Consider the following 12,524-nt stretch of genomic DNA (forward strand, 5'->3'; position numbering starts at 1 on the left):
GTTTCCCTTTTAATCCGAGCCGAGTGTCATGATCTAAGCTCTAATTTGAATTTCATTGCGTCTTTAAACACCCACTTGGAGCTGAAATGCCATCTAGAAAGCATTAAAACTCTACTTATATTAAATGGCAGCGAAAGCTAATGATGTTACTATAAAGAAAAGAGCTGATCTGCCTGGTCATCAGTTCCACTTAGCTGCTGTTGTAATAATTATTGGACTTGTGGCAGCAGGACGTTGAAAGAAAATCTGGATGACCGATTCCAACTGCATTAATAAGCCGAAAACTAAACGTCAGAGATGTTCTGAGCCACAGTGAATGTGACTGAAGTGGTGTTAGATTGACGCTACTGTAAATGTGGCAGTAATGTGCCAGCTGCCTGTTTACATGAAGCTAATGGGAGCCACATGTCTTACCAGAGAGGCAATTACGTTTTTGGGGGTTTTTTTTGTTCAGAGCACATCAAATATTTGATAAGCCCTTCACAGGAGATGGAGAACAGTTGAATCTCAAGACATGCTTTCTAGTGCCTTCCTCTTTATATGTCAGATGGTTAATAAATAGACATTTGGCTCCCTGCAATCCTGGCAATGAGAGTGGTTTCGCATTTAAGAGTATGTGTCAATCAGGGTGTCGGTGGCGCTTTCGTCATTAAGTTAAATATAGGGCAGTTAAATGGCTATTCAGCGTCAATTAGAATGAAATATTAGCCATTTTGTTGCTGATATGAAGGTGAAAATGAGACGAGGAGTGAAAAGCTGGTGAAAAGATGCCAGAAAATAAAGCCATTCTTAAGATCTCGACGAGTGGAAGCCAAAGCAGACATCTTCAGTGCAGGTGTGCGTGATCAGGTTTGTATACATGTGAACAGTGGGTGTGCAAAGTGGGCGACCACTGAACACAGTGGGTGTTGTGGATCAGTGGGGGGGGGGGTAAACAGCAAAGACGGTAACTTTGTGGCCAGGAAAACAAACAGCTAAAAAAACAACAATGTTTAGAATGTATTGCTGCTCAGCGTTCCTTCACACTGCTTTCTGCTTTATTATTCTGTCCTCAGGCGCGTCTGTGCACAAATGCAGCGCTGTTAAAAGCACACATGTCGAGTCGGTCACACACAAGCCCACCTGCAGTTAACCTTTGTCTGAAAAGCAGACAAATAATCCAAATGCTGGGTTTTTTGGGGGTTTTTTTTCCCCCGCATTGCCCTTGTTTTTCTCTCTCCTGCCTCTCTGCCTCTCTCCCACACTCCCACTCCAGATAATGAGGAGAGGGGTCCCATGGTGAAGAGCTACTTAAAAATCCTCTAAGCTCAGAGTCTGTGCAAACAGCAGCTCAGTCACTCGGCTCGACATCCCGCGCGCCGCTCGGACGAACGCGCGGCGTCCGACGCGCGGCTGCTTTCATCAGGGAGCGCCGCAGTGGCTCCGTGATGCGGGCTCCTCACCGAGAGGTGTTGCACTTCAACTCCCTCGTGTCCTTGAGCAAGGCAGGTAACTTGCAGCTGTTTACATCATCTGCTCCCGAGCAAACCGCGGTAATAACAAGCACTTCTATTTTCACATAAAGCCGAGGCGATCTCTGTCCCCGAATCTAAACCCAGGGGTCAAGAACCAATCGATGAGTCACAGAACCATACATCTTCCTGTGAAAGCAGAGGCTGTTTTATTGAGCCCGGTGTCCTGCTGGACAACAGAACAATGGATATTTCATTTACTTGATATGCTTTGTAATGATCTAAATTCCTATATATTCCCCGTGCACTTTGAAGTGCCAGAAAAGCCCAATTGTCTAAGATATTCTGCTGACTGTATCTCCTTGCTATGTGCTGTGATGCTGTTTAGTTTGACATTATGTAACATAACTGTGCTGAACTTAACATGTCCTATAAAAGACGTCCTTGGAGGACAAAAATGAACCCTCGCTGAGTCTCAAACTAAATAAACCAACTGCAGTGATGCAGAATCCACGTCCCGAGCCACACGTGCCAAACGTGTCATGTACGTGAGCTTGCACATGAGACTTTAGATTAGACCTGCAGTGTTACCAGCAAAATCAAAGACAGGTTTGTAGAAAAACCTTTAACACGAGACTGCAGCACTGACACAAACACATCATTCTTACTGCATTTTAAACTCGACTCGGAATGAAATGGAGCCTCTTCTCTACAGGAATCTGATTACAGTGCAGAAAGATCGAACTTTTCCAAAATATATCAGCATCTGCGCGTGTGTTGGCCAGTATGCAAAGATAAAAAAGCGGTACGGAAATGAAAAACTAGGTTTGAGGTCATTTAGAAACAAAACAAAAAGGCCGATCTGTGGGTATCATGCAGATCAGTATATGCCTCACAAATCCAGTACTGGTCTCGCCACGGCTGAAACTGGGTCAAAACTGGACAAGTCATAAGTTAATGGTAAAAAAAAACTTAAGCTGGACCCCATTTTTCTATCTTCTCTCCTAAGGGGTTTTCAAAATAAGGCTACTTTTTTGACTATTTTTGAAATGCTTCACTAATGTCAGGCTATTGTTGAAGCCTGTTCCTGCTCATGTGTCCTTGGGCGGGACAATGAAACCCTCCTCAGCTCCGGGGGTCTGGCTCTGACCCTGCACTCTGTGGAGGGGAGGCAAGCCAAAACATAGTTCCCCTGAAGGGAGCAATAAAGCATTGCATTACATATCCTTAATGCATTAACTTCAAACCTCAGTTTCACCGCCCCTATCTCCGCCACACCATCCACCTGTCCTCTACACCATATCTGCCTCCACCTCCCACTGCAGCCTCCTGTAGGAAACCCAGCTATTTGTTTGGAAGAACAGAGCGCAGCATCTTCTGAAGACGGACACACACACACACTGAAACACCTGAGCAACACGCAATGTGCTGATGTGTCCACAAAACCCACAACTGCAGTCCTACCACTTTCCACCAGATGTCCCATTGGGATTAAAGAACACAACACAACAGAACAATCACGTATCAGCGGTGCCCTGCAGGAAGCAAGCATCTCTGCTTTTGACTCTATTTTTTATGCTCTTTGAAAGCTGACACCGTCTGCCTAGAAAATGTATCACGGCCCCAGGACCAGCCGAAGTGTTGATAATGCATCGTTAACTGTCAGGAGATAAGTTAGTGCACGCAGAGTGGCTCCGGCGCGGCAGCCAGGAGTTTGCTTCTTTGCTCTGAGGCGATCTGATTGAAGCTGACGAAGGAGGGACGGGAGCATTCGGTGTTAACATCCCCCGCCGACGATTTCCTAACGAGCACGGGGACAGAAACCGGCAATTTAGGATTTGTGTTTGGCGATACAAACTCGGCTGTAGAGGTGCCATGTTCACCTTCTCAGTTTAGCGTGTTGGCATGCTAACGCCGGTCCAAACCAAATGTCACGGCATTTGCCAAATAGCTGTTTCACTAAAAAGATGAGAATGCTGACCTCGTGGTCGCGCTGGAAGAAAATTCAGACACGTCAGAAATAAAACGCGACAAATGAAAACATCCCCCTTGTTCGCGTTGCATGCACTTTTGAGACGGTCCCTAACTTCAGCTGGTCGGTTTAATTGTGCAACATCAGTCAGTTCCATCCGGCACTCGATGTCCGAGCATCGAACCTAAAACTATCCTCCATGTTTTTTTTCTCTGTAGTCAGATTATGAGGCCTGTTTTTTTTCCCCCTCCGAGAAATACGAGACATTTCTTTGTGCAGCATAACTTAGTTTGACTGAACTGCAGTCAATTTATCTGACAGCGATAACACACACACACACACACACGTGCCGTCACACACTAACACAAACACCCCCACACGTGCGAGTACACAATACTACATATTGCAGTTAACAGGCAGCTGAATAGCTTATTGCGGCGGTGACAGATAGGCGTTTTAAATAATGGATCAGCAGAGAGACACGAGTGTCACTTCTCACTGCAGTCAATTATGGCTCTTGGATGAATGATTAAAGGTGGTTTATGGGCTGCGGTGACGTCTTCCTCCGCCGATCACTGAGAGTGAGCTCCGACAGAACGTTTCCTGCACACCAGGCATTTGAATGAGCTCAGACAATGGCCTTCAGGGATGTGATGTGAACAAGAGAGAGAGAGCGGGCTAAAAAAGCATGAAAGCCATATTCATCAGTTGGATATGAGAGGAAGCTGTTTGTGAAAGAGAGCCTAAAAGCACTGACAAAAACCTGAGGGATCACACGGAGCTACAAGATAACTGTCATATTCCTTGTGATCATTTATCCCAATTATCAGAGTTACTATTTCAAAAACATTTCAACTTTGCCGCACTTTTTGCCTCCTGCTTCGGTATCATGCAATTTATCTAAAAAGATCATTCTTCCAGCTTTTGTTATTGCAAACAAATCTCGACGCAGTTATTGGGGGACTATTTTCATCTGCGGATGAATCCACGTTCGGTCCCCTAGCGAGTATTTGTGGGTTTGAGTTTCAAGGACTGAGTCAAAACTAATTAACAAGCACGAGTGTCCGTGGTAATGAAGGAACATGTCATCCAGTGCGACAGTGAGGCTCACTGATGTGTTTTTTTATAGTTTTTGGACCACAATGGAGCTCTACGGCACTGACGAAGGAGATGTCTCAGGCTTCGGTGCCCACACAGGACTTGTTAGTAGATGCATTCAGCGTTGGTTCGGCTCTGCATAGAGGAGGTGTTGAACACAACAAATTGTGGTGGCGTCTCAGAAACGGGCAGATTGATCGATAATGAACACACCGGCGCCGCATTAGCCGAGGTCTGTCTGCGGCGTCAACTGAAGGTGAGCTGAAGGTGTGCCAGTCAAAAGGATGGCTTCGTCACAGGTGTCAGTTATATGCGTCGTCATCTGCGTGCACAGGAAGAGACGGCCTGTCTGCCCACTAAAGATTTACACACAACCTCTATACCAATGAGAAAAAACAATACTCTTTCTAAAACCACAGCAAAAAGAAAGACAGAATAATTTATATCCAATACTATTTATATTCTACACAGACTGTGTTGTTTTTAACACATGGTATGGAAGGGTCAACCTTATCATGAGCATTATGTAACCTAGAAGATATTCAGTCCTCACACACTGCAGCGGTTCAACAAAGAGATGATCGAATGCGAACGGAACAAATTCACTCCTCACATTTCACTTTGTGACCTTTTAGTGATTGTTTTGTTTTCACAGCCTCTGTTCGCTGTAATAATCAATGAGGAATTGCATGAAAGGAGGAGAGGGGAGAAAAAAAAATAAAAAAAAATCTTTTGATGCCTTTGGCTTCAGGAGGTTGGAACCACTGGGCAAATATAAGAGATTATAGATAGCAGTGGGAACAACTGCTCCCTCGTGGAGCAGCTCAATGTAGATTTTATCGCCCCCTTTTTAAAAGCAGTGAAATCTGTCATCACTGCAATCAGATTGCACGTCTGAGCGCAGGTTATCTACCCGGCCTGCCTCCAGACTCAACGCTTCATTAGTTTAACTCTGCACAAAAGAAATCTATTTTCCATAAGAGCAGATCCATATTAATAACTGATCACTAGCCTGCACTGAAGCCACGCTCATACATGAAATATGGGGAGAACTTTTCCTGCATTGATGGTGCATCTGACGGCTCCTCCGCACAGTCCGGAAGGAGGGAAAACAGACCTCTCTTCCTCCTCTCTTATTCTGTAGTGGCTGGCGTTCATATTTTACATTTTGGGCTCTGAGCTGCAGGATTTTGGTTCTAATCGCCTCCTGAGGACTAAGGAAGATTATCACGGATCAAACTTTTTCAGATAGCTGCCGGTCAAAAATGTCCAGTCCGAGTCGTCTGCTCACACACCCTGAAATATAGACTCATACTGTCATTTATTCTAAGTCATTCCAGAAAGAAAGAAAAAGAAGATTTCACCTCTAACAAGCACACATTCGGCTAAAATAGAGCGTGTGTTGATAAGCATCTATGCTGAACACAAAGACAGCTCACACCAGCCTCGACAATCATGCCTGAGCATGTCAACACCACTATCCAGCAACTGAAGTTGGATCTCTGTGTGTGTGTGTGTGTGTGTGTGTGTTGAGGCTTTTTATCCATCAGCTGTATTTAATCAGTGCGCACACACACACACACACACACACCTGCAATCACATTGGTGCCAAAAATCTGCACCAGCCAGCCCACATCCTCTGCTCTCATTTCACTAAGTCCTGAAGTGGATACACACACACACACACACACACACACACACACAGATATATCCATGTAGTATCAGTGCAGGACAACCACATCCCACTTTACTGCTCAACCTGAACAGATGAGCTGGGCAGCACGCGTGATCCTAAAAACCCGCTGTTTGCGCTGAAAAATGCGGCCTGGCGTTATTTCCAAACCCAAAATAGACCAACGCAACTCATCAAAATCGCAGTTCACCTCCACACACACACACACACACACACACACACACACAGTCCGAGAAAGCACTGGTCCAGACACGGGCTGCTTTGCTTTGGCACCGAGGTGATTGTGTTTGCACCTCCGTGTGCGCGTTTGTGACTGTGAAGGAATGCAACACAGTGGTACGTCGCTGCTCCGCTCGGCAGGCTCTCCTTTCTCTTGCAAAAGCTCAGCCAACGCACCACACACACGCATACATTAACACAAATCCCCGTCGGGCCAAATCCAAACACACACGGGCAAACACACACACACACACACACACATATATATAGGAGCTCCGTTTGCAGCCTGTTTGCTCTACAGCGTTTTGTGATCTTATTTTTATTCCAACATGGCAGCAAAGAGCCAGAGGAAAAGTGCACAGAAAGGGTTTGCAAGTGGGAAACGCGCGGTTCGGGTATCCGGAGGGGACGGCGGGTCGGAGAGCCCTCCGTGGCCGCGCACCTCGCCTGGTTCCCCGGCAACAACCACGACGACCAGCCGCTGCGAAGGACGGTGCTGGCTGGGCTTGACGGCCATCAAAATGTAACTTAATTTTCATGGGAATTAAAACGTCCCGATCTCCTTCTCGTGCACCACCATCTACGTGCAAAGATACATTTTAAACTTGGGAATATTTTTGATATATGCTTCAAAATTGGGCACTGACTGCGTTTGAACATGCTAGGTGACATTCAGTCCAAATGCATTTGGGATAGGCGTGCAGAGAAGGGTGAGGAGGGAGAGCATCTGCACCCCAAACACACATTAAATGCATCTTTGTCCAGTTTTTAAAACACTGGCGAGCCTGTTTTTGCGCATATTCCAACTACAGGTGAAATCATGTGTTTGGGGCAGAGTGTGGGGGGATATCTGCCCCCAGCTCAACCGCCTCTCTGCCTGCCCCCCCCTCCAAACCCCACAGCTAACGTGTTGTCTCTGTGTGAACAGGTTTACTGCATTACGACCAGCACAATTACCATCACCATTATTTATCCCCACCACCACCAGCGGTCCCCAGCCCAGCACTCACTTCCGAAGCTGCTCCCGCATCGCCGGCCGATCAGAGCGCTCCGCGTCCGCTAGAAATGAACCGATTCCCGTGCAGAACCGAGGCGATGACCCGACTCCCTCCGCGGTCCGACCAAAGCGTCCTCTACCGCTGGAGAGAGGTGTCCGAGATCACTGTGTGTAGCCTACGTGAGTGTGTGTGTGTGTGTCGGTGTGTGTCCCTCTGCAAGCAGCAGCGGTGGGTTGCAGAGGCTGACTGGCCAGCAAAAACACGAGGGTCAAGAGCCCCGGAGTACAATAAAAAGACCACTTCCGCCTACTGCTTCAAAATAAGAGCTTCAGTGAGAAACACATGGTGAAGGAGGAAAAGTCTATTCACACAAACGCTGTTGGTCACACCCAGCTTTAGATGGAAGGGGGGAAAAAAGGCTTAATTCAACATCATCTCAGCTGTGCTCTGTCAATTTGTTCCATTTTAAATGGCATTTTTGGAACACATGCACCTTATATTTTACAACCTGACTACAGTATTTGTAATATTTATTTATTTATTACCACTGAGCCTGAACCATGATTTCCTCACCTGTTTAGCCCACTAATATGCCTAATATGGTCCTTCCCATGCAGCCATAAGCGAGACGACCAATGAAGTATGAACAGCCATGATTATTTCGACACTTATTCTTCATGAAGTTTAATATTTTTCTAGTGTGCCAAAAGTGATTTTAGGTATAAATTGTTATCAGGGCTGGATTACCCACCCTGCACTGGGTTCGTCATGTGTTTATGAATGTGCATTATTAGATTATATGAACCGAAATCAGAATGAAAGGGGCGCATAGGACAAAATGTAGTCGCTGCATCGAAATAGAATTGATGCCTTTATTTTGAAATGAGACTCGGCATATTTCCGGTCTAGTTCTGTCTGCTTCTGGCGAACTTGACGCATCTCAGCTTGACGAGGCGGAGCTCAGGCTCCCTGCCTCTGCCTCCCTTCCCCCCATCCCGCTGTTTCTGAGCGCAAAGGAGCCTCGACACCATCCGAGGAGGTTTTTCACCTCCCTGACGAGGGAGAGAGAGAGAGAGAGAGAGAGAGAGAGAGGGAGGGAGGGAGAGAGAGAGAAGGATAGAGAGAGAGAGAGGGAGGAGGGGGGCTCTTTGCTTTTCAAGACACACAGATTCCCACATTCAAGGCCATGGAGGAAGTGAGAGAGAGAGAGAGAACGAAAGAGGGACAGGGAGGAAGAAAGATAGGAAAAGAGGGAGAGACAAAAAAAAGGGAAAGGAGGCGGAGAAGGAGAGAGAAAGAGGCATTTTGCTTTTACAAGGTAAACAGGAGAGAGGAGAGACAGGAAGAGAGAGAGGGAGAGAGGGGGGAGGAGGAGGGTGGGGGGGGGGTCTCTTTGCTTTGGGAATCAGTGTTCAAGGCTCCAGAAATGTAGGCTATGTTGCACCAGCAAAGGGAGAACAGTCTGTAATTTATAGGCAAGTCTCAACTGTTATTTTATCCTACCATAACAGGATGTCTTTATACCTGAAGGCGTGTGTGTGTGTGAGTGTGTGTGTGTGTGTGTGTGTGTGTGTGTAGCAGAGATGGAAGTAGAGGACAGAGAGGGATGGATTCAACACCATCAAACAATTCCTGATTGCTGATTTGAAGCTGGAGGACGTCATTTTGCAGTTTGTGTAGGAGGGTTATGAATTTAAACTGAGGACTCCACCCGGGGGGGCTCGCTTGCAGTGAGGCAAATCAAGCACACACCCTTACAGGACGCTGGTGGGTGGCGGGTGAGGAGGGGGGGGGGGCAAGGTGGATGTTGCAGATTTGAGGAAATCATCTCCAGAGGCAGGATAGTGATCGAGCACCAGGAACAGTTGGACGGCCATATGTTGTCGCGCTGTGCCCTGAATGTGTATGAGAGAGTGTTTGTATGCATGAGACACTGGGTGGGTGTGTTGTTTGGTGTGTGTGGGCTATTAGCCTGAGTGGGTGTGTTATATGTTTGCACACTGGCTGCTGCAGTGTGTGAAGCGTGCAGTGTGTGCAGCGGATACTAGATAGCCAAAAGAATGCGGAAAAACACTGGATCCTACATTTCCCATAATTCAACCCAAATGCATCTTATATTAGATCCTAGCAAAACACCCAAATCCCTCAAAGTCAAGTTTCCAACGCAGGTTTCCTATTAGAAATATGTAGTCTCCAAGCCCAAGCTGAGATAACCCTCATGACATCACTATGACATCATCAGGGTCAGACAGTAATCACAGTATGTGTGTGTGCAGTGTTTGGCTGTGCACATGCTCTTTTGGTCACATAATGTGGGTGATACAGGGTGAGTGTGTGTGTGGTTATCTGGCACTCACAGGGTGTCGGTCATCTGGTCAGGTCCAGCTGTCTCTCTGCATGTGGAGAGGAGAATCTGTCACTTCTCTTTCCCTCCCTCCCTCCCTCCCTCTCACGTGAACGTGCTTCTCTCACTCGCAGGTACATTTAATCACCTAAAAACTGAGATCAACCAAGCGTGTCGTGCCAGTTACATGCAGCCTCTCTCACTCAGTCATTAAGTGTTAACTCAAACACGGCAACCTGCTAGTCGCTGATTATGGTTATTACTGCGGGGTTATTCTGACCGGGGAGTCAGGAATGTGTGAGGTGGGGAAATAAGCCCATGTGGCTCCAGTGACCATGTAACGAGTACAGGATGAAGGTCCCAAAGTTCGATGAGCCAACAGATAACACACTAGCAGGCTAGTGCTAGTCAGTAACAGTAGCTCTCTGGGATTCTCTGTATTGTGCCGTCCATTTCCCCCTGGTCTTTTTCTCAATGAAAACGTCTCCAAGCCAGCCAGCGTGCTGCTGTCAGCAAAATGATGCTGTGAAATTCCCAAGCCCTGATGGTGAACGTGCTGTAACATTAACAAAAGTAGAGAAGAGTCATAGTCTGCTCCATAGTCTACATCTGCTACTATAAGCTAGTGGTCACACCAGACCAACTAAGGCTGCAGCCGCAAAACCTCTGAGTGTGATGAACAGAGCGAGGGTGTGTTTAGTGAATTTAACATTTGTAAGAGGAGGGACGTGTTATTTCTCCTTTTAAAGGTTACACTTACACCACACGCTGTGGTTTTCCACAAGAATTAACGATGAAGTTCTGTAGGCCCGAACAATGCTCGGCCACAAGCAACATGACTTTGTGAAGTTGGAGCCACTGCCGACCCTCTCGGGGAGGGCCGGAGAGGTTGAAGCCCCTCTGGATTTCTCACAGCCTTCCTCTGAAATGTTTTAATTAAAAGGGACATCTTCTCACGGCTTCGCAACAAACTAAACACTGAGCATCCAGTCGTGCAGGATCATCTGACAGCAACGTGGGTCCACAAATCAAACATTAACCTCATGAACTCTGGCGTTTGAGTCGGCTGAAGTCCTTCGCCGCACCGACTAGACGACTGTTTGTGCACCCTGCGGCGCTGAGGAACGCGCTGCTAGACTGTGCTAACACACCCCACCTCCAAAGCTTCTGCTATCTGCTGATGAGTAGTAAACAGTCTCCCTGCATACTCAACTGCTCGACAAGCATGTTTGAGGCGTAATGAAGTAAATAATGTTGACATTTTCTTTTAACCTAGCACGCAGCGTTTTGCCTACAACAGACCGCAAAGGACTTAGAGCACATGTGGGTTAGCTGGCTGGCTGAACGAGAGTGTTGTAAATAGGATCTTGTTATGGTCAGCAGTGGGGAAAAGGAAATCTGCTTGGATCTGCTTTGGTTCTCTGACTTTACGGATGGATGAAGGATTAAATGTACTAAAAAGAAAGGATGAATAAGTTCGATGAAAGACTAAACGGACAAATATCAGAGAGCGTTCATACGACGATATCAGACGAGCCAAACAACACGGCAACAAAGTGTTCAAAGTCAGGATGAAACAACATCTCATTTGTTTAATGAGACCCTGCTGGAACAGGACGATGAGACGGGACATCAGGCAGAACATCATTAGCCAATCGAATATTTATAGAATATTCTGGTTTATAGAAGAGACTTATATAAATATATAAGGTGTCGAACAGACTTAAATGTGTTTGTAAAAATGAGGTTGAAAACGTACAAAATCTGCTGCTTAGCATTAAAAAAAAAAAAAAAAAAAGGAGATTCAACATTTTTACCCTCCGACAAGTCAAGATAGAGGATTGTTTTGCTTCACTTGGTTGTAATATTTTATGTAAATTTCTGTAACCACGAAGGGCAAATAGAGAAATCTGTCCAGGAGGACCTGAAGAACGAGACACAAGCGATCGCATAACTGTTTCAGGCTCATTACTAAGGTTTTAAATGGGCTGGCGCCATCTTTGGACTTACCTTTTCTCATTGACTTTCAGTTCGAGTTGAACATGACACCTTGACATCACCCTCTATTGTGCTGCAATTATCTTATTATTATCATGCTAACTGTTTTCTTTTATTCTCATTCTCACTTGTTTGATACTTGTGTTTAGCGTTATTTTGGTTTTTTTTTTTAGCTTTTTTCACTTTGGTTGTGTCCTTTTTCCTTTTTTTCTTGAGTTTCCAGGCTTTTAAAGCCACAGGTTTCTGATCAGCTCCTCAGCTGCACCGTTATTTGACACAAACTGTTCCGTTATTTACATTGGAGTCAATGCGAAAACACATTCCACTTTGTTAGTTAAAAGGTCAGTACACCCAAATTACAAATTTGCATTCCTTTCATGACATTTAACCAGAGAACTGGCCAATGTCGAGCGCCTGTCAGCCTCACCGGAGCTACTACTAACTAAATGAAGCCGTCAGGTCAGAATTAGTGTGGAGTTTAGTGGACTTAGTGCATAAAAAGAAGCGAGGAGATCTGGTGGCCTCGGCTCACAGCTCAGTACTTACTTTATGTAGTAGGGCACGTTGTTTGGGGAGACGCCCTGCTCGAAGGGGCTCTCCACAGATCCTGCTGAGACAAAAACAAAGGTCACAACAAGCGTTCAGAGCATAGCTCCTCACACACACATTTCACTGCACCACCAACATCCTGTAGCTCTAACAAAAGCGCGCCCATCCAGGGAGATGTGCACACAGCAGTTAGCAAAACATC

General features: G+C 46.1%; 1 protein-coding gene across 1 annotated transcript in view; it reads right to left on the minus strand.

Moving 5' to 3' along the window:
• Positions 1-12,524, minus strand: part of dmd (dystrophin) — a 242,792-nt gene that overhangs the window by 26,663 nt on the left and 203,605 nt on the right. Inside the window, exons 65-66 of the mRNA XM_070855842.1 lie at positions 12,320-12,380; positions 9,789-9,824 (exon numbers count right to left, since the gene is read on the minus strand). Of these exons, the coding sequence (XP_070711943.1) occupies positions 9,789-9,824; positions 12,320-12,380 (97 nt within the window). The remainder of the gene's footprint in view (positions 1-9,788; positions 9,825-12,319; positions 12,381-12,524) is intronic.

The sequence above is a fragment of the Pempheris klunzingeri genome, chromosome 24 (assembly GCF_042242105.1).
Source record: "Pempheris klunzingeri isolate RE-2024b chromosome 24, fPemKlu1.hap1, whole genome shotgun sequence".
Taxonomy (NCBI): domain Eukaryota; kingdom Metazoa; phylum Chordata; class Actinopteri; order Acropomatiformes; family Pempheridae; genus Pempheris; species Pempheris klunzingeri.